The 27,142-nt window shown below is 45.9% G+C and overlaps 2 protein-coding genes across 7 annotated transcripts; one reads left to right on the top strand and one right to left on the bottom strand.

Moving 5' to 3' along the window:
* Positions 1-1,573: 1,573 nt before the first annotated feature.
* THAP11 (THAP domain containing 11) lies at positions 1,574-4,704 on the bottom strand. The gene is made up of 2 exons (XM_064459132.1): positions 3,681-4,704; positions 1,574-3,079 (listed from the first exon to the last, which is right to left on the bottom strand). The coding sequence occupies exon 1, from the start codon at positions 4,458-4,460 to the stop codon at positions 3,735-3,737; it is 726 nt and encodes a 241-aa protein (XP_064315202.1). The 5' UTR covers positions 4,461-4,704; the 3' UTR covers positions 1,574-3,079; positions 3,681-3,734.
* CENPT (centromere protein T) lies at positions 4,155-25,836 on the top strand. Of its 6 annotated transcripts, none has more exons than XM_064459130.1 (14): positions 4,155-4,244; positions 5,570-5,696; positions 6,269-6,362; positions 8,371-8,523; positions 9,912-9,945; positions 11,123-11,265; positions 11,701-12,129; positions 13,809-14,015; positions 17,162-17,338; positions 17,970-18,170; positions 20,234-20,324; positions 22,625-22,789; positions 23,560-23,664; positions 25,454-25,836. In XM_064459130.1, exons 3-14 carry the CDS (start codon positions 6,308-6,310, stop codon positions 25,575-25,577), a joined length of 1,884 nt encoding a protein of 627 aa, XP_064315200.1. In that variant the 5' UTR covers positions 4,155-4,244; positions 5,570-5,696; positions 6,269-6,307; the 3' UTR covers positions 25,578-25,836. The 6 variants fall into 6 exon arrangements, with proteins under 6 accessions (XP_064315200.1, XP_064315198.1, XP_064315197.1 ...); XM_064459128.1 differs by having other exon boundaries at positions 4,161-4,244; positions 8,390-8,523; XM_064459127.1 differs by lacking the exon at positions 4,155-4,244 and adding an exon at positions 4,311-4,446 and having other exon boundaries at positions 8,390-8,523.
* Positions 25,837-27,142: the final 1,306 nt, after the last annotated feature.

Genomic DNA, 27,142 nt, shown 5'->3' with positions numbered 1-27,142 from the left:
GATAAGAACTGCAGCTAAAGAGTTTGGGCTGAATGCTGAAGAACATTCCTTGTGGAGGAACCAGCCCCCCTTGGAAATGCAAACACTTCGGGTAGAGCCCAGTGATCAGGTGCATGACCTTCAGAAAAATGTCTCTTTTGTTCAGTTCAGAGGTGTGGATCTTGTGGCTTGTACAGATGCATAAAGCCATTAGGTAAAGACTACATATGTTAGAATGCTGTTTTCACTCAGACTACCCTGAGCTTCAACCGGTCAAGGTATGATTTTGGTAGCCTGTTTGGGAAACCAGGGATGGAACAACCAGAAGCTCTACAGATACTGAAAACCCCATCAGCCAGCCGATAACCTGACTAGCAGCTCCCCCCATTACAGGCAGGCTGTGTTATCCTCACCCATGTTGCCAGGATTTTAGGATTGCACAGCTAAATGTGCCATAGGTGGAGTTCCTGCTAGGAACATCCATGCTAGATGTCTTCTGTAACTGGAAAGCTGAACTGGTAGGTGAACTTGTACCATGACACTGGATCTACGTGACTTGTTCAGTGCTTGAGCTCTGTGGCTCGAGGGCATTGAGCGAGAATGCATCATATTAAGTGAAATAGAATTATTAACCCTCTGGGTTAAAGGTGATGATATTACTACAGAAAGACTTAAAAATAGGCACAGGTCCTAGAAAGGGAATTACTATTAATTTCTAGGGGTGGTTCTTATAACAGTTAAATTAAGGTTTTCCCTTAGAACCATAAAACCATTTAAAATAAACATTCTTCAACTGTCCTTCCAGGGCTAACGTGTGATAATATATACACAGAGGAATGCGGCAACCAAAAATAGTCGGAGGTGGTAGAAGAAAAATACCACGAGGGTATAGGCTGAATCAGAATGCAGAATGTGGAAAGGTGTGGAGTTGAAATGGAAGAGAGCATTTGCACTGAGCAGTAATTAAGGTTATCTGTTAGCATATCAAGGTCCCTTCCTACAGAGTTAAGCTCTTAATTCACTGCCAGTGCAGTTGCTCACTTTAGCGGCAAGTCAGGGAAAGTGTTTGCTTTTGTCATGCGTCTTCATTTAACATTCCCAGTTCAACCCGAAAACGGGACCTTTGAGGCAGGGCTGAAATTTTTTTGCCGTGTACAGTTGTTGGAGACTAATAGCTCTGAGCCAATCTGAAGTTGCAAACTTTGGGAAGTAGAATTACAAATTCAAAGATACTGTGTGGAAGCTCTTCCCTGCACTAGGCTGGCTGATGGGAGGCTGCACTCTGTCCTTTCTCCACCTAGCCTTACTGGGGAGACTCCAGCAGAAGCTGTGTGTGGGAAGCCCGGCTCTCCCTGCTCAAATTGCTCCTGGCTATTTAGAGAGCACCCCTGTCCTAACAGCCCTGTGCTCATCCAAACAGCTCTACCCCTCTGCCTGCTCTAACTCCTCTTCGTCACCCTGAGGAATGTGAAGATATTCATGCTGTTGCAGCCGTGGAGTTCAGGAGGAATGAGAAAACGTTGCAAAAGAGAAGTCACAGCCGCCAACCTTTCAGAAATATATATATATATATAGACAGCAGGGAAGCAGGAAATGTAACAAAACAAAATATACTTTATTAAAATTAAGCATGTTAGCACCTCAGTGTAACCTGGAGGAGTCGAACAGTCCAGCAGTTAACCAGTCCAGCAGGAAGAGTGGCTGAACGTCCTGAAGTGCATTCAAATGGTAGAAAAAGTACCACAACTGTTACGACACGCATGTTCTCAAGAAGCTAGGACACACAACTGGTCTCGTTTGTAAGGGGAGACGTCGTGCCGCCTATTGTCTTGATGGGAGCATAGATCTGCTGGACCAATTACATACGTTAAATCAGATGGTGTAGCAGGTATCTGCTTTCCCTACAAAAAAAAAAAACCAAACAAAAGAAACCAACAAAACCAAAACAAGCAAACACAAATGTTGCTGCTTACTTGACTCGCAGGAAAAATCGATATAGCACGGAGCTGAAGTTAAGAGCTACATATCAGATTGGAGAAAATAAATTAAAATGAAATAATGGGAGAATACTTAGTACGTGAATACACCTGTAGTATCCTTACGGTTGACCATCCAACTCAGTACACACGTTAATAGAAAAATGACCCACGCATCACATAGCAGGCTGTGACAACCAGTGCCTTTAGCTCAACGGGCGACATGACCAAGAGATGAACATCCAGCTACCGAACCCACTGTGCCCTTTCATTCGGTCATATAGAGCATCGAAATGGACAGCTGTAAAACTACGTTAGCCAGTGTTACAAAGATTACAATATTTTCAAACTAAAGATACTTTTTACATTTAGAAAATACTTCTATAAAACTTACTAAAGCTGACATTCTGCTCTACTGAGTGTAACGCACTCTGGTTACAGGAGGAAGATCTTACATACCCAGAAGACACCTGGGCATCCCTCCCACAAATGTAATTACGGGCACACTGTGGTGAACTGCCTTTTGTTTTCAACACCCATCGCTATCAAAGCCGTACCCCCTAAGTATGCATCGCCACAGAGCTACGCAGGTGCACCAGATACCCTTCTCCTCCTCCTCCTCCTCCTCCCAAGTGCTGAAGTATCTGTTCCACCAGCTAATCTGGAAGTACACATCTGAGCCAAACTAGTAGCCCTGCTACCCTCACTCCACCCTCTTTCTAGCCAACATTGATTTGGTTTGCTGTTGCTGAAAGTGAGGGGACTAATGCTGGCTAGAAACAGAATCTACACAATCATTCCACATAGATTTGTTACAATACTCTTAAATCTCATTTTAGAACACGCAAGCATGTTTCAGTAAGGTCTTGCCTAATGTACAGATTATTAGTCATGCCAACTAGTTTAGGATTAGACAGCAAGGGTTTGCAACCACTGCAGATAAACTCGCTTTGCTTCTGTTTCATCCTGATTCTCCGAACGAAAGCCAAGGTTTCGAATTCCAATGTGTTACAAAGCCTCCATTTTGTTAAAGGGAGTCCTTAGGCCAACCCGGTTCTTTGCAGGAGATCGTAATCCTCACTAGTGTTGAGAGCGTTGAGACACCTGTAACAAATACGTGCATACTGCAGAGAAAGAAAAAATTACATAGTACAAGAGCACTCTTTAATCAGGGGATTCTTTCATGCTAGAAACTGCAGTCTTTTACGGCATCAGTAATTTACTGAAGAAACACATCACCCTGAGAGGGTTTCTAAAGCTTTCCCCATGCCTCCGCTAAGCGAGGCCAAGTGCAACATGGGTGTTAGTTCCTACGCAGGGTGCAGTGCTGACCATGCTTTCAGACACTACCCAGGGGTAGTGTTGCTGCTACCTCACTTTACACAGAGCGAGTTTATTTGCTGAAAATTGATACCCTACATCCACTTAGTGGTGACACCGGTCCCATCTACACTACAAGAAGCACTTTTGGCCACTGCCAGGACAAAATGGGTGCTGATGGGCCCGGTGCAGAGGGGCGGGTTCCCGCAGTGCTAGCTCTGGGGTGACATCGGATCGGTAATGGGGCTCGGCACAGAGTTGATGGTGGCCACCCCATCTGGGCAGGGAAATCCGATGGCACAGGCTTGCCCGGCTGGGGGCTGCTTCGGCAGGGCAGGAGGGAGTGGGCAGTGGGGACCATGGGTCCACGGCACATCCTGCCTCCACCCCCTCTGGGCACCTCACCGAGGGCAGCAGAGGCTCTGCGGTGGAGAGCCCTGTGCCGGGCCCCGGTGTCCCTCAGAGACCGTGGCGCTTGCGGGTCCCGGCGCTGGCGGCATGAAGCAGCCGGTCCTTCTCGCGGATCTCCTCGCGGAGCTGGGCCTCGGCTAAGCGCAGGCGACGGATGCTGCCCTTCATCTCCTTCATCTTCACCTCCAGCAACGCGATGATGTCGCGCTGCTCGTTCAGCTTCCTCAGCAGCTCCTCCGACGTGGTACCCGATGACAGCGAGTACGAGTGATCCGGGGGGCCGCCCTCCACCGGGCCCTCCTCCCCCGCCGCCGGCGGTAGCCTCCCGGGGCCGGGCCCAGCGCTCGCCCCGGGCCCGAGCTCCACCTGCACCGTCAGGTCGATGGGCTTCACGTCCTCGGCCGCGCCCCCTGCCGGGACCGGGACCGGGGCGGCGGCGGGGGCGGCCGCGGGGCCCTGCGAGGTGGCGGCGGCGGCGGGGCGAGGGCGGCGGGCGGCCCGCTGCGCCTTGCGCTCGTTGACTCCGCGGAGCGGGAAGATGGTGGGGACCCGTACCAGGTAGGACTTGCGGCCGCCCTGGAAGTGCTCGCTGCAGACGCGGTGGCCCGTGGTGGGCTGGAAAGTGCTGAAACAGCCGCTGACGCCCGCCCGGGAGACGTTTTTCAGCCAGAGGCGCCGCAGCTCCTCGTCCTTGGGGAAGGTGTAGAAGTGCAGCGCCTTGTCGCGGTGCGAGTTGTTGTAGCAGCCCGGCACGCAGCAGGTAAAGCCCGGCATGGCGGGGGGGCAGCCTCCCGGGCCGGGGGGACACGGGGGGAAATCCCCGGCGGCGCGGGGAGCGGGCGCGGGGGGGCCCCCGGCGAACTACAGATCCCACAAGGCCAACCGCGGCCTCTCGCCGCCCGCCCGCCGCCGCCCGCCGCGATCGTACCGGAACTACGCGGACCACAATGCACCGCGGCGGCGGGGCCGCGCCGGAACTACCCGCCCCACACTGCGCTGCGCCCCCGCCGAGGGCCGCGCGGTGCCACGCCCCCTTTCCGGTAACCCCACCTCTTCCGGCAGGCCCCGCCCCTCCCGTGAGGCGCCGCGCGGCGGGGCGGTTTCGCGCCGCGGGGCGGCAGTTAGCCTGCTGCCGCCGTGAGACCGCCATGGCCGACAGCCGCCTGCGGGACCGCCGCGGGGCTAGGCGTAGCGGCCGCTACCCGGCGCGGACCGCGGCGAAGGCGAAGGTGAGGGGAGAGGGGAGAGGGGAGAGGGGAGAGGGGAGAGGGGAGAGGGGAGAGGGGAGAGGGGAGAGGGGAGAGGGGAGAGGGGAGAGGGGAGAGGGGAGAGGGGAGAGGGGAGAGGGGAGAGGGGGAGAGCCGCGGTCGGGACCGGCGCTCTCCGCCCATTCCCGCTCGGTGTGAGGCAGGAGGGAGGCCCCCGGAGCGGGGAGGGGAGGACGCTCCCTCACCCATATTCTCCTCTAAATGTGGGAAATGGGCCGGAAGCTCCCGAGCTGGGCGCCGAGGGGACATCTGGGCCGCGAGCGTGGCCCCAGCCTTGCACCTCCCTTAGGTTTTGCTTCTCCTTCCCGTTTTTGGGTCGCTTTAGGGCAGGGCTGCGAGGGGCAAAGGGCCCTGGTGCCCCAGGCCTCTGAGGGGGATTTTGGCGTTGAGATGCACCTCGATGGTGTGCCCTTGTGAACTGTGTTCTGCCCAAAAAGGCAAGTGCCGGTGTTGTTAGAAAGCAAACGTGCACTATTTCTTTTTCAGAATTTGGAAAACGTTTCATGTCAGCTAGCTTAGATTTTTCTTAGATGGCGAATGCTTTTGGTGCTAAGATTCATCGTTAGTGATGACAATACAACTTTTGAATTGAACATCTCTGCTTTCTCTCTTTAGACTGTATCTGATTCAGGAAAGGAGAATAATTCTGGCAGAAGCACCTTGCTGAAGCAGAGACCAGCTGTGTTCCCTGATCCTGACAATGACACACCACGGAATATGCTCAAGAGAATCATCCGAACCCGTAACTGTCTTTTTTTTTAGAACAGAAAGACAATGCTTTGGTGGAGTTGAGAAGAGGTTGTTGTTTTGTAGCCTGTTATTCTTACGCTGTTATGAAAGACAGAAATGCAGACCATGACATGGCTGATGTATGTAAAAGAGGGATTGCTGCAGTGGCAGCTGAACGAGGTCACACAATACAACTCTGTCTCAAAGCCTGGGCCTTGTGTTGATGAAATCATATTCTTGAAAATCCTTTTCACTCAACCCTCTTATCCTTGTGAGCAAGCATGTAATCTTTGTGCTGCCCTTAGCTGTATGGTTGCGTGGAAATTAGATGCATGCATCCTTGCAAACCACAGCTCAGCTCTGCTGCGGAACATGGAACCCCCCTGCTGCTGTTGGCCTCTGTTGGGTTTGGCCTGGTACATGCTAGCCTTCCTAGGAGTAAAACCTAAATAATTTTCACCAGGTCTTCATTTTAACCCATTAATAAGTGTAACTTACAGAACGTAGCATAGATTTGATGCTCTATTGTATTCTGGTATTCTTTCTGGATTGAATCCTGGAGAGAAATGTTTTGGTTTGTTGCAGAACCACAAGTTTCACCTCTAGCACCTCAGATACCTAAAGATGAAGAAACAGAAGCAGCTCAGTCAGAACTCCCGTGTAAGAGGGTTTCCAGCATGTAAGTAATATTTGTGGTTCTTTTAAGCTACCAGGTAGAGCGGCGTTTCCTATGGTGGGGTTGGGGAGCAGGTTTCTTTAATTGTCTTTCATGATCAGAATTGGGTTCCATCAGGAGGAGTTTTCAGCGATGATACTTCAGCGTTACAAGTCATGTAGGAATCACTGGGACTGGGGGCCTGAACAGTAAATACTTCAGGCTTGTGCTTAGTCCCCCTTCTTCAAGGCAGACTTTTACTATCTTTTTGCAGTGGGACTGCTGGATACAATAAGTCTCCTGGTGGAAGCTTGCTTTACTTGTCTGTGATGGATAGTAAAACAGAAGTTCTTGGATTTCTCCAGGGCTACAGGCCGTGTGCTGACAATGCTGAGGAGTAAGGAGCAACTGCTGGGTGTTCTGTTCAGAACGTGGGCTGCTGTAGTTTTTTATGGTGTTACTGTTTCTTGCTTGTCCTTGTTTTGGGCTGCTAGGGGTTACTGCCCTAGCAGCATGGTTTGGAGGTGAGGTTTGCCTGAGGCTCAGCTGCTTTTATTCATGTTTAGCGTCCATTAATATTTTAAGTTATTAGGCCTGAATGGGAGGCTGAAGTGTGGTTTGTTTCCTTCTACTTTGTTATCAAATAGAAGGAAACTAGTGGTGGTAATTTGCTTTAGCCAGTTTTGTCACAACACTTACATGTGGTTTTGGTTATGGCAAAATAGGAGAGACTGTTCTAAACAACATGATTTCATTTGATTTGTCTGTATAGCTAAGCTTTTTGTGTGGACTGTAAGCAACCTTAAACAGGTTGTCTAAAATATTGGATATTTTCTGTCTTTCTGTTTTTTTTAAATAGAGGAAGAAACAACTGAGTTTTCTGAAAGTGTGGTAGCTTGGCTTTTTTTCTTTTTTAAATTAAAAAAGATTCTTAAATCCTCCTTGATTTTACTTGTTGTAGTTCTTTAATATCTCTGAATGTGCTGCTCATCAGCCTGTCTTAAATGAAAAGATCAGAAGGTTGGATCTTTGTGGGGTGCTATGTTCCATATGTTAGCTAGTTGTTGAAGTTACACAGATGCAGGCTTTTAAAAAATATTTTTAAATTTTAAAAAAACGTTAAGTCTTTTTTTAAAATGCCATCACAGCCTTCCTTTAACTGATGTGGACTTTCTTGGGTTTGGGAAGGCACTGCTTTCCCTAGCTGTAATAACATCTTCCAGCATTGGTGCAAAAAATGAGAGATCTTCTTTCCCTGCTACTTTGTCTGATCCCCTTGACAAGGTAGTTAATTCTCATGCTTAGGCTTATGTTATGCTTGTAATACAGCAATGAAACTTTGCTGCTTTTCTGAGTGGTAGCGTATGTATTTCGTAAGGGGGAAAGACCCATAAACATCATCACCTTACCACCAAGGCCATGTTTGTTGCTGCAGAGGATACAGAATGCTACAATTGCTGGATGCGAGCTCTTGGCTGTGGGAGGGATGTGCTGCTCTGGGTCTGCAGGACAGTGTGGGGTGCCGGCAGCAACTTGCCACCTGAATGTGAGCTTCATGAGAGGGGATTCTTGGAACTCTGTGGTAAAGGGGGAAAACAGCTCAGAAACTTGCTTTCTGATCCCAGTCCAGTGCCTGGCTGGGATATTACATGTCTGTTCCCTGTATCAGCTTTGTGATGCCTAATGTTTCATTATGACGACTTTTTGATTTACACTGTAATGACTGACAAATCAAATTGATGTTGTGTGCTCTTAAGGAGAAGAGAGCTATGGAGCGTGTTGGAAGACCAAGCTTTTACTCCAGTCTGACCTTTCTCAGCCCTGTTGTTTTGAATATACACTCAAGTTTTGATTCTCTTTGTGACATTCACTTCGACTTAGTAGGAGGGAATGACGTCTTCCTGCATTCGCTGAGCTAATCGCCAATTAGTTCCTTACTTCTGCTGCAGCCAGGACAAATAATTCCTGTTGGTTTTTCACTGATATTACAGAGACCTTTCTGAGGTAGCTAAGATGCTAAAGTCCTTTAAAGGGTTGGTTTGTATTGGTAGGCTGGAAATGCAACTGCCAGATGTTGTTCCTGAGGACACGTCTATCACCACATTCCATATGACTAAGAAGAGAAAGAAGCTCAGCATTTCTGAATTTGAGAGAGCAGCAGACAAACGACTTCCTCAGAACCAAGGTAAGGCCGCAGTCAAAAATTACCTTATTCAGCACTGCATTTTCTGTCGATTGATTTTCATCTGCTGCAGTTCACTCCGTAGTAATTTCTCAGCTAGGCAGTTGTATGTTTGGAAGCAGTGTCTTGTGCAAAGAGGACAGCAGAGAAGGTAAAAGCCTCTCCTATCAAATTTAAAACAAGCCTTTGTAAGCCAAGTTACAGGCTCTGCCCTGGCTGTATGTAACTTCTCGACTATTTTTCCACCTTGGTGCTCTTGTGGTTTCAAAGTATCTCCAAAGGAAGCAACCTCTGTCTTCCCCTCAGTTCCAGAAACTTGAAAATAGAACAAGCTGCATACAACTTGCAGTTGTATGAAATAAGTTATAAAGCTCTTGTTTGAGGATAAGAATCATGTAGTTTTATAAAAGAAATAATATTTTATATTGGAATAAGTCTTCCCTTTAAACATAAATAGTACTTTCATTTTAATTGCAGTTTAACAGAGCAGATAAAAGACCTCACCTTCGTTTACGTACCCTATTGGCAGTAGCAGCTGGAGTAGAATTCAGGGGTGGGATTCAGCTCCAAATTACAGACACCCTGTGTCTGTGTGTGTGCTGATTAGATCTCTCCTGAGCTTTAGGAGGACTTCAATTAATCAGTGGAGTCTGGAGGGTAATTCAGCTCAGCCTAAAGCAGACACCTACATTTGAGTAATTGTGTTTGATGATAATCGGGGCATGTAGACACCTGTGTTTGGATATTTTGACCTGGAGCTGAATCCCAGTCTGACTTGCCTGTGGTCAAAAAACGGACTTGTCTTTCTTTGGCCTCATACCTGCTCTGGACACATCCTGATAAGATGTGGGCAGCTCTGTCAAAGCAGAGGGGGTACACTCTAGTATTTTCTAGCTTGAGCATGATAATGTCACTGCTCTCCAGATCCACTTTTGGATTTTTAGGACTTTGAGTAGAACAGGTCTGAGTTACAGTTTCACCAACAATGTGTGGAGTAGCTATCTGTATTTCTAAAGCTTCAGATGCTTTAATGTTTGAGAGGTAAAGGGTTGCTGGAGGGTTGTCATGACTGAGGCCCTATCCTACCTTACTCGTAATGTGGTAAGCTTAATATTATTGAGTGTGGGGGCATGTGCCTGCTTAAATTATCTTTGAAATAGCTGTTTAATTACCCTCTCAGAAATTGCTTATTAGAATTCTAACAAGCAGTTCTAAAACACAGACAAGAACTGTGAAGTGAACCTGTCATCTAATTCTGTTCTCAACAAAAAGTGACTTTTGTGGATTGTAGCATAACTGGTGCTAGGAGGAGGAAGATCTATTGGGGTGTTCCTGTAGCCTGTTGTGTTAAGAGGAATTTTTCAGCTAACATGTCACAAATTATTTTCTAGCTCAGTCAACACTGGACAGCAGTACTTTGGCTCGGTGAGTTTAAACTAAAATGTCTTAACTTCTGGCTGTCCTGACTATAGCTGCCTTGATTCATCACCTCTGTAGCTGTGAAGAATAGTACAGATATCTGGGTTCATGATTAAGGCCTGTGTTAGTAATAGGACAATTGTCTCCCCCTCTGGTGATGGAATTTGAAGGTGTTACAGTGCATATATTGTGATTGTCAGGAATCATGGCTCTGTACCCTATGCCCAGGTCAGTCTAGCTTGTATTGCTACTGTTGCTCCTCTTTTTGCTTATTAGGATTGTTCCTTTTTTCCTTTCATTCTCATGTTTCCAACAATAAATCAGTAGACAATATACCTTAGAATATCTCTCCCTGTTAACTGGCTCATCACACCAGTTACATCTATGCAATCTTTAGTCCAACCTTCCTGGACTTTAAAAGCTTTTATTGCACGTCAAAGAACTTCTTTTCCTGTGTTGCCCGTGTACTTTGCTAATGATCTAGCCATGGTAAGCAACTCACTTCACGTTTATTGCTGCAGTCCTCGCCTGTGGTCCCATGCAAGGTTGTTCATAGGGCTGTGTTCTGTGCTTCCTGCCTTTGAATCCTCTGACTTCCGTTTTGATGGGGCTGCCTAAAGAGACAGACAGGAGGTAGCTGAGTAGGTCCAGTCTCTTTAGGGTGCAAAATAGGAATGTTGAAATAAATCTTTTCCCATGCTTTGCATGTTGCTATCTTAGCTCCCATCTCAAAAAAGTTGAGTGTTGGTAACTGTGCCTTGCTGTGAACACGGACACCATAAACATCGTCTTAGAATGTTCTGAAGCCCTACCACCTTGCTGTCCTCTAGAGGACATCTTTACTCCCAAATGTTTGTTTTCCCCCTTTTTTTGTTAATTAAATTTTTAAAATTCCAGAACCTTCTGTCAGAAATATTGTTGCAGCCCTCTTGAGGTGGGAGTTTGCTTCCTGATCTCTGGGATATATATCCTCATGTTAGGTGATATAATGAAATTTAAGTATTTGTTTAGACTGGTGTGTAACCTTGAAGTTGTTGGGGTTTTTTTTTTGTGGGTGATATATATTCCTCCTAGCTTAGGGGTTTGTGAAACATATTACTGCTAGTGGCACCGTGTCTGAAACTGAGGCTGAAAGGGGAGTGCGTACGTTTGGAAAATGGTTTCTTCCCCCCTCTTTTTACAGATCTCTTCGCATGTCTCTTGGTTCCTTGATCCTACCAGATACTGTTGAAAAGAGAGGCTTGCTCCGGAGGCCAAAAAATCGCAAAGCTATTGACATGGAAGCTTTTGAAGGTGGAGTGGAACAGAACATGCTGAAAAGAAAAGGTTTCTTTCATATTGTTACTTCTGTTTTGGGAGGGAGGGCCTTATATAAGGTGGCTTTTAGACGCAGTTACTGAAGTGTGGTCTGTATTTTAGGATATTAAGGCTACAACACTGCTGTAATTTGGGAAGCAACATTAGAATGAGGCTCTGCATCTGTAGTTGCTTTGATTCCATGCACTTAAGTAGGTGCTCCACCCAGTTTGGTGATTTATGCCACAGGATTGTGTTCGTAACTGTGGGTACTGGGGAGGTGGTTTGGTAGAGAAAGTTAGGGGCGCTGAAGTGTGATGATACAGTTTCAACGTTTGATCTGTGGAGGATGAATAAAATATGGTTGAATGACTTTTGAATTATGCAAGCTGGGGTAATAAATGTGTCCCTATGACCTTGAACAGTTTTTCACATAAAACTTGTTTTAAAACTTTATCTAAACAGCACAGAACTATCTTGTGGATTCACAGACAGCATCTGGGATTCAAACAGCCATGCTGACAAGTGACGTGGAAATTGTGCTGAATAATACGGAGCTCTTTGTTCAGCCTCAGTTTGATGAACAGAGCCAAAAAAAGCTTTCTGCTCTTGAACCGCAGCTATCAGATTCAAAAACTTCAGCACAGAGAAGCAAGATTTCTGATGCAGCTCAAGAGGCAGCAGGGCTGGTGGGCCTGGTATCTGGTGTGGGCACAAACAAGGGGAGGACCCAAAGATATTCTGAGGACTTAATCATTGATCATGAGCACATTGACAGAATGACTCATGTCTCTCCAAAAACGCCTGCAAACCAGCGAGAAGATAAGCAAGATCATTCCCATCAGAGTAACCCAATGGAGCAGCTTTCTGTTTCAGAAGAGGTGGTGGCTGGCAGTGAGTACTGTGGGTTAGGGCTTGGGGCTTAGCAGGTGTTATCTGGAATTGCAGAATGACTGAGGTAGGAAGGGACCTCTGGAGGTCCTCTAGAGGACCTCTCAAGCAGGGCTGCCTAGAGCAGGTTGCCCAGGACCGTGTCCAGGCGGCTTTTACCTGTCTCCAGGGATGGAGACTGCAAACTCTGGGCAACCTGTGCCAGTGCTCAGTCACCCTCACAGTGAAAAAGTGTTCCCTTATATTCAGACAGAGCCTCCTGTCTTCCAGCCTGTGCCTGTTGCCTCTTGTCCTGGGCACCACTAAAAAGAGGCTGGCTCCATCTGCTTTACACGCTCCCTTCAGATACTTGCGTATATTGATGAGGTCCCCCTGAGCCTTCTCTTCTACAGGTTGAATGGTTCCAGCTCTTTCAGCTTTTCCTTCTAGGAGAGATGCTCCAGTCCCTAATTCTCCTGGTGGCGCTTTCCCGGACTCTCCCCACTATGTCTGTCTCTCTCTTGTACTGGGGAGCCCAGAAGTGGACACTGTAAATTGGTCACAAATGTGGTGAGATAAGGAGATAATGTGTAGGAGCTGTAGACAGAGTTAGAAGGTGTCTTGGGCAGTTACTAGTCTAGAGATTTACCCTGGTAAAGTTATTTATATGCACAGCTAACTGCTTTGCTGTCTCCAGGGCCTTAAAAATCCCTTGGGCAGAGGCAGTTGCCTCCCTGGTCACTCTGTACCAATGCTTTTCAAGTCCTATCACTTGCCAGTCTTTCCCTGGTGTCTAGTATCTCTTGTCTACATTCGTTTTCCTGTAAATACCTTGTCCTGGCTGTGTAAATGGGAGCACATTTTTCCTCATACTGTGTTCCCAGGGCGTGGCTGTAGCCCTAAAATTTTCTGCTTAGTGACTGTGAGGCAGCTAGCCAGGGCAGGATCAGCTGTAGTAAATAGCTTTGCACAGTTCTTCAATCAAAGCTCCTTATTCTTTCCATGGCATATGGACAGCTAATGTTTCTTGCGTTTCTTTTTAATGCTCCTTTGTCAAAAGGGCTACAGAAACAGTATTTAGAGAATGGTTGATGGATTCAGTACTGCCAGGAGAGGAGTTCTTGCCATGGAAAGCTTAGAAATTAATTAATGCCCAGTGTCCCAGTGGGCTGTTGCACTGTGCTCTGCTTCTGGAGGGTTGCCTGTGGCAAGCTTGGTGGGAAAAGTTGTTTGGAAAGGACAAGGGAAGAGATGAACAGAAACAAGGTTAGGTGCTCTGAAGAGTCCAGTGGTAGGCAGGCACTTGTTGGATGAATGGATAGATAACGTGGAGAAAAGTGTGGAGGACATGGTATAGGGGCCAGGATCAGGTGAGAGGAAAAAGAGGGGGAGTGAGAGCATATCTTAAAGATGCTGGAGTTTGTAAGGGCTTAAGTGTTTGTTAATGGTTACACAGTTCTGCTGTTTTACCAAAGGCATCTGATCTCAGTGTTGCTCCTCAGTATGAGTGGAAAAATAGTTGCAAGGACTTTTCCAGCTAGTTCCCAAGATAGAATGCAAACTACCTAAATGGTTTCAAGTAAAGGGAGAGCATTTTCTTGTGTGTGTTCCTCTCTTGACTTGGTTGGTTATTTTACTTACCAGGAAAGCTAAAAGAAATTTGAAAAAGATACTGGGGGCACATTAATGCTCTCAATTTCTAGCTGTTAGTAGATGGAGCTCCTCTTTGCCATCCAGAAGTTCAAGTGAATGTTTGGGATCCCCAGTCACTCCAAAGCCTAAGAGATCTTTCAGCATGTCTTTGAGAGAAGTTGTGTCCCATATAATTGAAGACCTAGATGTGAGCAGTGCAGAAGAAGAGCTGGCTAATACAGCAAGCAGAGTGGAACAGGAAGAGACTTTCAGAGAGGGTAAGAAGTGCTTTCAGTGTTGCAAGGGAATGGAGTACTTCAACCTGGCTAAACCTAAGAGTTTTTCAGGTGACTTGCAGGGTAAAATAAGGCTTTATTGTGCAGTAGATGCTGGAGATAATTTCATTCAAATCATATCAGAGACACTGGGAGTGTTTCCAAAAAAGTGTTTTCAAAAAAAGTAGTCTGTGACTTCCTCAATGTGCTTCATAGTCAGTGTTTGCCTTATTCACGGTGGCTGCAAACGCAATCAGTTATCATATTTTTTGGTAGATTTCTAGTACCACTCATGTTCCTATAGGAAGGACGAATAGCTCTCTCTTGGCAAGGAACACATCTGGCTAATCACTCTTTTTGTTTGTATACATGTTAATGCTTTACTATATTTAAGCCATGTTGGCCACTACCTCTCTCCAGTACTAACCAGGACCTCTTAAGACAAGGGCTTGAGGGTTGCCCTCCCTTGAGTAACAAAGGTTGTCACAGTAGGGAGGAAGTTAATACCTCCTCCTTTCTGGAAAGGAGCAAGTCATGCATGTTGCCTGCTTTCATGAGCACAGTCTCAGTTTTTTTCCAAAATCCTTTTGCCTTAGAATAAGACAGTAAAAACTCTGCACAGATGCTGAGGCTGGCAGGTGTATCCAGATATTACATAAAGCTTTCGGTAGGTGGGGACACAAATTCCTGTGTTTTTGTTGAATTTCATTTTCTAGATTACAGTTTAGCTTGCATTTTAAGTCTTTCCCATTGTTCCTTCACCAGTGCCTGGAAATGAGAGAAGACCATTGCCGTGCTAATGGTTTGGCTTTCCCTAGGCTTAATTACCCATCTGAAGTTTCATGTGAATTACCTCACCTCAATATGGTGGTGTGGATTCACTGGGCAGGCAGCTAAGCACCACCCAGCCACCTGCTCATCCATCACCCCAAGGGATGGGGGAGAGAATCGGAAGGGCGAAAGTAAGAAAACTCGTGGGTTGAGATAAGAACAGTTTAAAAATTAAAATTAAAAAAAAAATATTGCTTCTTGGGCACCTGGCAGAGCATGGGAAGCTGGAAGAGTCCTTGATTAGTGTAAGTACTACTTAGCAACCACTAAAATGTCAGTGTGTTATCAATGTTATTCTCATCCTAAATCCAAACACAGCACTGTATCAGCTACTAGGAGGAAAATTAACTCTATCGCAGCCAAAACCACGACGTATGGGAACTGAACAGTCTACAGCACCAACAGTTTTGTTACTAGAAATTGAAACTGAATGCTTGCAGTGCTCATAAGTGATTGCTTGCAATTACCAAAACATATTGAAACATATCAGCAAGATCCATTACATTGCCTTTTTATCATAATACAGCCTTTTGTTTTAAACAATTCTTTTAGAGTAGTTCATTAAGGTAGCAGATATTCTGCATGTATGTACAGTTGTGTACAGTTGACATCCTGTAATCTTTCTTTATTCTTTTGTCCTGTTGTAGTTTTATCTGGGTGCACCTGTGGAGTGTGAAGTTTAAATGAGATGGTGACTCTTGAGGCTGATGAAAGTCACCTCAGAGTTGTTACAGTTCTGTGAACACCATCTCAAAGCTTGGGGGTTGGTCAGAAAAGAAAACAACATTTAAAAATGATTACGAAGGGAAGAGATGGCAACATGTCATTGTGCCACTATGGAATTTATTGTCATGCTCTGCTTTTGAATGCTGCGTACGGTTCTAACCTCTCCATCTCTAAATATATCTAACAGAGCTAGAGAAGGTGCAGAGAAAAATTTTACCATTAACAATAATCAAACATATGGAGCGGTTTCTGTACATTGAATGACTAAACAAGGGCTGCTCAGCCTGGAAGAAAGAGTAGCTGTGAGAGTGAAATATAAGAAGTTTAAAAAGAAAAGCCTTGAGCAGCATGGAGGAGATGATTTGGCAAACAAATTGAAACAAACAGCCCCCTGATCTGTCAGCGCAGAAACTAGAGAGGAGCAACAGGTGCTAACAGCTGGCAGGTTATACCAAACTACAGGAGGTATTGCTACTAGCAATGGGTGAAGAAATAAGTAAAAACTAAGACTCGAATGTGTCAATAGCATCTGGTACTCCACCGTGAAAGTACTGTGTCCCAGCAGGGATCCAGTAGTGTGGGAGATTCGCTGGTGCCCGTCTGCCTTAGGCAGTCTTAATGTAGAGTTGAGCTTTTGTCTTTTCCCCAGAAAGCTAGTTAATATTTCACTTAACTTTAGGCAAGATTTTGCCCTGTGTTGGTGTAGGGAGCCCTGTGTTCTGGTCAGTGAGATTGGCATTACTGAGTTTTGCACCACCTTTGGCCAAATTTCCTTGTCCCCTTCACTGGGGCTTGGGGCTCAGGGCTCCCAAGACCTTAACACGTGCACTTTTGAGTGTGAAAACTCCCAGCCACTGGAGAGGGTGGTAAAAATCCACTTCTACATCTTCTGGTTGTGAGCTCAACCAAGATTTCCAAACCCTTCAACAAGTGACAGTACTAGAGAGTTCCCAGTAAGATTTCTTCAAATAATGACCTGTGTGGGTTTCTGAGCTATGTGATAAGACACGTGGATTTAGTATGTAGGGAAAAGGAGTACTTAAGTACTCTTCAGTAGCTACTTCAGTAGCTGAAGTTTTTACAGACATGCAAATCCTGTGTGCATTTCCCCTCATACTGCGTGTTAGAGACTTGTCCAGGATGGTTAAAACCACTTCTGGGTGCTCTCCCCTTCATAGAGCAATGTATCTCTTACAATATTGTTTATTCAGAAGAACCGAGGAAATGGGCAGGAGAATCTGAGCACAAATTCCAGGTATTGGTACACTTAAAGGAAAAGAAATTGGTGTCTCACGCAATCACCAAAAGTGAGAGTGGACGTAGAGATGGTGGATCTCGAGGACCTCTGCTTCCTGATCAATGAAACTACTTCATTGGGATCTGATAAGCACCCTAATGAGGGGGCTGTAGAGCGAACACAGGAAAAGTTGTATGTTTTTCAGCTGTAAACTTTTGGAACTGCATATCCTTACCTTATTTATAGCTTTTGGCTATTCCTTAGTTTATGAGTAAATTTTAGCAGTTGCTAAACTGTAGGTTGGTGGTTGAGTTTTTTTTGTAGGTAAGATTGATGATAGACTTTCCTATCTTAGCTGCAGAGCTTTATGCAAATGCTGGATATTCTGAACATTTGGAGAAGACACTGACAAAAAAAGTAGAGCCACAGATAACTGTGGCACAGGATGCCGGAGTCGAAACAGAAATGGCCCCTTCAGAAACAGAGGGAGTAGAAGAACGCACTGCTGAACACCAAGGCTCTCCTGAAGCTGGTGAGGATAACCTCTAATACTGAAGACTATCTCTAATGCTAAAGAACTCTCAAGTGGCGTTATTGGCATCAGTGCTGGGAGAGAGACCTGTTAACTCCTTTCATTCTGGAATTGGGGCTAAATGCTGGGGAAATAAACTAATTTTGGCATTTTAAGCCGAAAGACTGCATTCTGCTCAAATGGAAACCAAAATTGCATTGGCAATAGTGTTTAGAAATACATAATTGCAGAAGTCATCTTTAATTAAAATTTACTAGTGGAAGTTCCAGAATCAGGCAAAGATTGATAGAATTTGGAGACCACCTGAGTGTGTTGGCAAATCAGATCTCCCAAGTTCCTTTTCCTGAATTGCTGGGTCTTCTGTGTTCAGAATGCTGCATGATGGCTTTGAAGTGCTATTGTCTTGTGTGACCTCTGTGCACCTAGGTGTAGCAGAGGGAAAAGTTGAGGGTTCATCCGTGCTTTAGCTCCCCTACCTTACTGTATTGACACCCTAGCCCTTGAAGATAGGGATATAATAAGTGGCAGCGTTGTCAGGAATGGCAAGGTGGGTTTTGTTCTTATGAGTGCTCTGAAGTTTTGGCTGCGATACATGCTTCAGTGATGTATTTTTCCTGTTTTGGAAATCTAGAACATGAGATTGTGAAAAGTGTTGGACCTGGAAGCCTGAGCAGGCATTCTCATGCTTTTTCCTCCTCTGAAAAATCTGGGATGAAGCCATTAAAGGAAGCTGTTGAACAAGCAGATGAACTAGAGGACCAGGCTGTCACAACAGAATTGGGGGGTCCAGAAGAGCCTACTGAGGATGACATTGAAGACCCTGAGAGTGAAGGTAAGAGAATTATTGTAGCAATAGTAGAAGGCAGTTGGAGAAGTTTTTCCCTGTTATCTCTCGACAGATTGAGGAACAACATAGGTTAATAATGTTATTGACTATTTAGTCTGTCAGATAGTCCAGGGGAAGCTGTTGGCTGCTGTACCTAGGGCCAGGTTGTTACTGGCTTACTGGCTCATCAGGTGCTTCGTAGTCCTAGGTTGTCTGGTACTTTTTGAGGTGAAGGTAATGGAAGTGCACAAATAGATGAAAGTGAGTGCAAAGTGGGTTTTTACAGCAACCTAGGGATAGCCTCCACTTTCTTCTTCCTTCCTCCCTCCCTTCCTAACTTCATGCTGATTTGTTAATGTCTTAGCATTGAACTGCTGTTTCCATAGCCACTTATGTGACTCCAGACTTGAAGCCTACTTTAGAACCCCACATTATGTATGTGTGGTTACAGATTTCCTTTCCAGTTAACCCAAGGAGTAGGCTGGCTTTCCAGAAGGCTGAGAGGAAGTGTCTGTTTCTGAACAGTTCTTCAGACACTGCATCAGTCTGCTCTGTTGCCCCAGGAGTTGCTTATGCCTTTTGGAAGAACGTATTCATCAGACTGAGTTCTCTTCAATCAAGGCCATATTTCAGAATGCTCAGAGCATGTTTCAATGGTGTCTTTTGGTACTGCTCCTAAACTCTTTCAAAGTACATTGCATCCTGAAATAAAAAAACTGAACTAAGGACATCCTGAAAGAATCCAGTTGCCAGGATTTGAGGCCTATTGTGGGGAAATACAGCTGTAATGAGAATATCAATGCCTGTAGGTGTTTGTGCAGCGTGGGAGGCACAAAGGTGACAGCTGAACTAGTATACTTTTGCCACAAGGAAAACTGTGGGTGTTCATAGGGTGTATATGTTTATTTTTAACACAGCCATGTGAAGAGATGGAAAGATGGTGATAAAGACATCTCTGCTGATAGGGTGGGACAGTAAGAGTAGCATCTTACAGGTCTCATTGGGCAAGGAGAGAAGAAAAGCAGGAAGAAAAGATGAAAAATTATGCCCTCTTGTCATAAAACTTGTGTTGGGAACCTCAGCATAACTAGTCTTTTCCACTGCATCCTGCTCCTCGTCCCTCTGGCACACAGAAATATTTCTTTAGAAGAAGGTAACGCAAGCAGCCATGGTAGTTCACCCGAGCCTTGCTTTCTCTGAGAGACTCCTGACCCTTGAGCTGTGGAGTTTAACACTCAGGGGTACTTGAAGAACTCTAGTAGTTGGGCTTGTCTTCTATAACAGGGCATGTGTCCTAGCTCTTGGGGAGGGTTGTGAAGTTGACACCATTACCAGATATGCCGGATCCTTGGGCTGCACCCAGTTTGCAAGGGAAACTGGCAGGCAAGAAGCCCTCCTGGACCACTATTCTTCTAGACAGGGAGGTTCTTAGTATTTCAGTTCTGTTCATGTCATTTTCCTTCCGCTCTTGCTCATTACGAAGTGAAGAAGTTGGAGTGAAGTTAGAGGATGCAGATCAGACTTGGAAGAAACTGATATGAGTAGTTCACAGCAAAGAAGAGGTGAGGTGTGGACTGTAACCTGAGCCTTAGCTGGAGGGAGTTTATGACAATCTGTGAATATAGGAGGTGCTCACAGAGTGACCCTTGTAATGTGATTTTGTTGCTCTGCTTGTCTCTGCATTCAGGAGAATTTGCCACTGATTTAGCAGGATGGCAGTGTGGTAGCTTGCAGACTTTGAAGTTCCCTCTGGGAAAAGAGGCTGCAGCTTCTTGGTAGCTTCAGCTGACCCAGCCATCAGCCCCTGCAGGCACTGAGCGTGTGTCCCTACACCCTGCCCAGCACAGGGGTGGTGGGCTGGACCTGTCCGTGAGGGAAGCCACCAGCCTGCGTGGCAGGAGTGGCGTGGGGGGAATTGCTGCAGCCAGTGGTCACGCTGGTTTAGGGTGCCACGGAGCATGGTCCAGATGTGTGGACAGCTGTCTGGGCTTCTGACAGCTACTGCACCACTGCTTGCTGCAGGAACTCTGAAAACAGAGTTCAGTTCCTCAAGTACATTTTTTCCCTAGAGGTTTCCATGAAGACACCCACATTTGTCCGTGCTGCAGCCTACAAGCCCCTGGTGTCAACTCCACGTCCTGCAAAACCTGCTGCTCCCAAGTAAGTGTCAAGTGGCCTGGCAGAAGTGTGTCTGGGTAGGGTGTAAGTACCAGGGGGAGAGAGCTGAGCCTGGCTCTGTCAATTGTTTTGTGCTTTATCAGCTGTAGCAAGGGGGACACACAGTCCTGAAGTCTTTAGTTCATTCACTGCTTTAGCAGTTGAATCAAGATTTCTGTGAAATGAATGTCAGTGCTCTCCCAGAGCAGATCTGATGCCTCAAGTCTTTCCAATGAACATTCCTGTAATGTTTGGGTTGGCAGAAGGCCAAAGCCTTTTTTTCTAGGAGTTTTTCAACTGGCAAGCTACCCTGGAACTATAGACTCCAGTATGGGATACAAAGGCCCATGCAGAAGAGGGGGAATTAGAAATTATGTTACATCGATCACATGAAGTGACATATTTGTATTGACTTTAGAAGCCTAAAGCTCTATGCAGTTGCCATGTGCCGAGTATAAATGAAGCTGGCCTAGAGGCAGAAAGTGAAGCTGTCCTCTGCATTGCTCCAAAGTAATTAAAATTTGTCACCCTCTTAACTAGAAATTTGGTGAAGGAAGCCTTATGCTTCATCAGAACCACTCCCAGTGGGTTCTGGGGAACAGGAGGAATTTTCTAACCCATGTCTCTAGCTTTTTGTTTACTGAAGCAATAAATCTTAAAATCAAATTCTTCTGCCCTTTACTGCTGTGAACAGAGGTGAATGATGCTTACTGAAGGTGCCAGATGATTGCCCTAATCACCAATAGTAAAATATATTTAGAAAATAGAAAAAGGAGTCTTTGATACTCTGAAGTGGAACTGAATGAACGCAGATTTGCTTGGGATTTTGCACTGGGACATGCTCTTTATATATATATAGAGTGAGTATTAGTATTTAGACATATATATACACGCATATATATGGAATGTCTGAATACTAATTCCTCTGTAGAGAGTGGTACTTCTTATTGGGAAAAGTCCATGCATTTGGATGCATGTTCTTTATAGGAATCCCTGAATGTTGATAGACAGATTTTCAGGCTTTCAAGCTGTGCTGAGATAACAGATGATCATAATAACAGGTTCAGAGCCCAGACTACAGGAAGCTGTTGCACAAAAAATGCATGATTTGTTTGCACTCTGTGTAAAGCAGCCTGAGCCTGAATTGGCCTGCTTGCTTCTTGAGATAGCAGTGCTCAGGTTAAAAGCCTGAGGAATATTCTAGGTTATGTAGTGCAGCAGTAACTGTGTGAGAGCCATGGTTAAGGCATTCTGCTATAAAATAATCTCTTTATACTGGTACAATTCTACTGTGATCAACTACACCAGATTAGGGCCATGGGACTTTAAATTTAGAAACACCAGTCTCATGCAAGTCACTAAATTTCAATTTTGCCCTGATTCTGTGAACCAAACATCCAGATGTAATCATTCACAAATGGGTAAACTAAGGCACAGAAGCAGTAACCAAGATGACTTAAATAATGAATGGGTGTTTTTTTTCCTCACTGCTATACATCATCTCTGGGGCTGATCTTTCTGCTGCCCCTGAAGTTCTGACAGGGAAACATACAGGTGGGTTGAAGAGAGAATCAAATGCTAGCGCACTCTGTCTGCGGGTTTTGCATGCGTTAACTGGATATTCCAGGTCTCTTCTGTTTACTCCTTGTCTACTGAGTGAATCGAGGGATTTCACTTCCCCTTTTTGTGTTACAATTTTTCTTCTTTAGAGTGAAAACAGTAGTAGGTTCCTCTGAGACTTACAGTCTTGTTTAAGGAAAAAAAAACCCACAAAAATAAACAAACCAACCCCAAAAATCCCCACTAAACAAAATGTTCTTAATAGTGTAAAAGCTGTTGTGGACATCTGTTCTGTGGAAGGAAGTTGTATCAAAAGAGGACAAAATTTTGTCCACAGACAAAAATCGTTGAGCACACCATGCAGACGAGACTCTCCTGTCTGCAGATGCAGGGGTGGCCTGTGGATGCATCAAACTTTGTGCATTCCTGGAGAGTGAAAACTGCATTCATGTATTGGAGAGAGTTAGAGTTTGCTGACTAGTTGTTATGCTAGCATACTTATCCCGGGAAAACTTGAGGCTGGGTGGCTTCTCCCAAGGTCATAATGCCTTGTGAGTTGTTTGCAAACTGTACTTCATGGACATGAGGGTTTTGAAGAATTGGGAGAGTGAAAGAATTAAGAGCTTGAGGGAGTTCTTACCCCTTCCAGTTCAGCATAAGGTTTGCCCAAACTCAGCCTGGTGTTCTCTGCCTCTGCCTTGTGTGTGTTCACTTGATGTGTGAATTTTTGGTTTCCCTCAAAGGTCTTCCCTGCAGCGGCCGCAGGCTAAGCGAGTTCCAAAGGGCTCAGGAGTGTCACGGAGGAAGAAGTGTGAGCCTGAAGTAGCAAGTAGTTTGATAAAGAATATATTTAGCCATTATGTGAAAATGCCAGTGGCCAGAGATGCATTTAAAATTGTTGAAAAATGGTAAGCAGCAATAAACTGCTCCTCTTCTGCTCTTTTTATTCTTTCTTTTTTTTTTTTCCCCCCTCCTCCTGAAGTAAGAAACTTGCCATGAGTGCTGCTGACAAGCTGACAGCCCTCCCTATTCAGCTGGGGAGAGTCCTGGCAGGTCTGATCAAAATGAGGACAGAAACATGCTAGGTGCTGTTGGCTGTGGTGGGGGTATCTGCGACAAACGCAACCTTGCAGGAGCTTCTGGGGTTTGTCCCAACCAGTACAAAACACACCATTCACAATCTGGCCTAACTAACAGCACGCTAATATCATTAGCACTCTCTGTGAGCGGGATGGCTCTGGAGAATGGTCTGTGTCTGTGTGCTGGGCAAGATGAAGCTGTTCTCGTGTTACGTCTGAGTCCAGGTTTCTCAGCTTTGTGAATCCACAGACCATGTCACCTTCATGAGTAAAATCTGCAGATTGTTTGAACAGCGTCACCATAAGAGCTAATAGCCTAATCAATCCTCAGTGCTGATTTTTCACTTGCATTAACCCTTGTTCTTGCATGTGTGGGAAGTTTGGGAAAGGTTCTGGTTGTCAAATGTGCAGCTGTTCCTGTGACGCTCCAGGGAGCCCAGGCTGAGAAGCCATACTTTGTTCCAAGGGCTGGAGAGTTCCTTCTGCAATTTTCCCTGACAGGCTGTGACCTTCACAGCAACTGGCTGTAGTGCATCCTGCCCTGTAGAAGTCCACATGCTCCACAGCCTGATTTATGTCCTTCCTCCATCCTCCTTCAGTTCTGAGAAATACTTCAAGCAGCTAAGCAATGATCTGGAAGCTTACAGCAACCATGCAGGGAGGAAGACAGTGGAGATGGCTGACCTGGAGGTCCTCATGAGAAGGTAAAGGGAGGGTTATTATTAACCTGTAGTAGTGTTTGGTGGTGCTTTGCTAGCCTGATAAGGGTGTCCTTGCCAGGGTGTGCGCTAGCAGTATTTCCACAGTGAGTGTGGTATCTTGTGATTTAATCTGTGTGATGCCACTTGGCCTTCTGTCCCAGGAGGGCATTCATGGACTTGTGTTTTTTTACTCCACAGTGAAGGTGGTGAAGGGGCAAGAGGAAGTAGTGAGGGGCTGGGAGTGCGGGAGGAGTCTGAGGAACAAGTAGTAAGAGGAGGGGGATGTGCACAAGGTTGAAGCAGGTACGACTGAGAAAGGAGTGGTGTCAGTAGAAGCAGCAGAGTAATGGCAAGTGTGAGGCTGTGCTGTGCTGTTGGCACCCCTGAGTGATCCCTTTGATAAAACTGCTTGCGCCTGAAATAGCGTGAGCGTTTTCACATACCCTGCTGTGTGTTTTGATGACTTACTCTTCCAAAGAAAATTCCCTTCTTTCTGCTTCTGGACAAGCTGATACTGAGGGTTCAAACTGACAGTTCCTCTCCAGAGCTGGAAAAGGAGCCTCCAGGCTGGCATCTCTGTGTCCCCTTTGTGCTGCCTCTTCAGGACCCAGCAGAGGGGCAGGCTGGCCAGCAGCCTGGACAAACTGTCCTTGGAGCCTCTCAACTGCTGCTCTTCCCTGCAAGCTCCCTCAGCTCCCCCATCTCGTGACTGAATTTACTTTGTCCTGTGAGCAACAGACAAAGGATTTGTTCTTGGCTTGGCAGAGCTGTCTGTAAAACTCTGTGGGGCCTTAAACAAACTTGTCACTCCTCATTTAAAGTCATCATTCCAAGTTGTTATTCCTCATCTGCACTGGAAGAGTTTCAGACGTGATGCTAAAGTCATCTGAGGGATTTTTGCTGGCACATCTGATTAAAGCCATTAGCTTTGTATGGGCCTGTGTAGATGGAGCTGGTGCTGTTGTTTAAAAAGAATAATCTGTGGCTGTCCTGGTCTGGAGGCTGTAATTTTCAGCAGGTGTGTGCTGAAAGGAGCATGAGCAGGCTAAGAGGTGTGAAGGTTTAGTTGGCCAGGCTTGAAGATTCTGTACACTTGTTACTTTACCTTTTTCTACATGTCTTTATGCCTTTCCACTGCCTCATAAAGGGATCAGGAATTGTTCCTGCTTCATGAATAAGGACAGTATTTTTGTTCCTTCCACAAGGAAAGCACGGATAAATGCTGCTTTTTTGTCTTTCAGCAAGACAAGGAAATGCTCATTTTTTTCAGGCCATTCAGCTAAATGGTGTACTGGAAAACTACATGGCCTACACAGTTGGAAAATGCCAACCACCCTGAAAAGTGAATGTAAAAAATCTGCCAGGTTATGAGCTGTTTGCTTCTGTTACATCATTCTGTGCGTGTCTTTTAATGGTAAAATTTGGCAAGTGAATTGTGAACTTAAGCCATGAGCTTACATTTTGGTAAAGATCAGTATGCTGGCTCTCACTGTGATAAACATGTCCTGTTGGGGGAAGCTGATCTGCAGTAGCTCACTCTCCTGGTCCGCTTTCAGGTGGTGGAATATCAGGCTGGTGCCTGCAACCGCATGCAGGACCTCATGTATCACCTGAGAAAGTTGCCTGCAAATAGGAGTCAATAGCTTTCCTATCACAACTAGATGCAGCATCTTAGCTATTAAATGCAAAAATATCACTGCAAGAAAACTTTAAAAACTCTACTCTGACACTGAGTGGAAACACTTTTTTATTAACAATTCTTTCGTCTCTGCTGTCCTCTTTCTGACCAAAGACAAGGGCTGGTGACAGACAAGATGCCGTTGCACGTGCTGATAGAGCGTTACCTCCCTCTGGAGTACCGGAAGCTCCTGATTCCCGTTGCTGTGAGTGGAAATAAAGTGATCCCCTGCAAATGAAGGTGCCCCACATGGTGGCTCCCATGGGTGAGGAGATGGCCTGCTCGCCGAGGCTGGCTGTGGATTGTTCCCTGTAGCTGTTCCACGTGGTGGGGCAATAAATGGTTGACCTTCTCTTGAATGGCTACAGGTTGTGCTGTGGCTGTCATGCCAGCCTATGGGTCTCACCAACTGTTATTACAAGTAATTTGACTCTCCTGAATTTTTTGTGTTGCCTTTGAATCCTTGTATAGCTCTGCTAAATAAAATATTATGTGTATTCTGCGTGATAGAAATGCTGCTTATTCCAGTGAGCTGAAAGGCTACTGTATTGTGTTGTTTAAAACATTCCTAGCAGGTTTAGCTGTGTTGATGCTCTTCATACCAACTAGTTGTTTGCTCAGAGGAGAAAAGTTATGGACTGCCTTATGGAAAGAAGCAGATCCTTGTCAGAGCCGTATATTTTTCTATAGGGGGGCTTTGAGACTTGGAATCTTGTCCCCTTTTGCAAGTCAAGAGTAGATCCTAATCCATCTGTGACCACAGCTGTTTACTGATGTAAACTGAAATGGGAAAATATACTTGACCATTTGAGAGGTGAAATTTTCTGGTGGACCCGTGGTAGATGACGGACTGAGATTGATTCAGAGGGAGTTAACTGTGTGTATTTGGTTTATGTGGGGAGGTTGTGGAGTGGGCTGGGGGGCAGATGCTGCAGAAACCAGGGACTGCCCCCATGTCAGAGCCAGCTGCAAAATGGACCCATTGCTGGCCAAAGCCAAGCCATTCAGCAACACTGGTGGTGCCTCTGATAATATATTTAAGAAAGGGTAAAAATGCTGTGCAGCAGCTGTGGGAGGGAGGAGTAAGGAGAAAGCTGCGGGAGAAACAATCCTGAAGACAGCAGCGTTAGTGAAGAAGGAGATGCTGTGGAGCAGAGAATCCCCTGTGTCCCATGGAGAAGACCATGGTGAGGCAGGCTGTCCCTCTGCAGCCCATGGAGGACCCCGCGGTGGAGCAGGTTTGCTGACAAGGACCTGCAGGGACCCACACTGGAGCAGTTCTTGAAGGGCTATATCCCATGGAAGGCACCCTGCACCAGAGCAGGGGAAGACTGGGAGGAAGGAGCAGCCAAGACAAAGTGTTGCAGATTAGCTGAACGCCCCCCTTTCTCTGTGCAGTCCTTGGCAGGGAGGAGGCAGTTGGGCCTGGGAAGGAGGGGTGGAGGGAAGATCCTCTTGGTTCTGTCTTTATTTCTCACTATCCTATTTTAATTGGCAGTAAATTCATCTTTCCCAAGTCAAGTCTGTTTTGACTGTGCCAGTAATTGGTGAGCAATATCCCTGTCTTTGTCTTGACCCATGAGCTTTTTTTAATCTTATTTCCTCCCCTGTCCTGTTGAGGGGGAGTGAGAGAGCGGCTGGGTGCATGACTGGTAGCCAGCCATGGTCAAACCACCCATTGCATGTGGTGTAACCCCACAGCTGAAGGCTGCGCTTCCACAGCTGTTTTCTGCCAGCCCTTGGTGCTGTCCTCTGTCTATGTAGAGAAATGTGTCCTGGTTTCATCTGGGATAGAGTTAAATT

Source organism: Phalacrocorax carbo, chromosome 8 (genome assembly GCF_963921805.1).
Source record: "Phalacrocorax carbo chromosome 8, bPhaCar2.1, whole genome shotgun sequence".
Taxonomy (NCBI): domain Eukaryota; kingdom Metazoa; phylum Chordata; class Aves; order Suliformes; family Phalacrocoracidae; genus Phalacrocorax; species Phalacrocorax carbo.
This window is presented reverse-complemented; position numbering and strand designations above follow the sequence as displayed.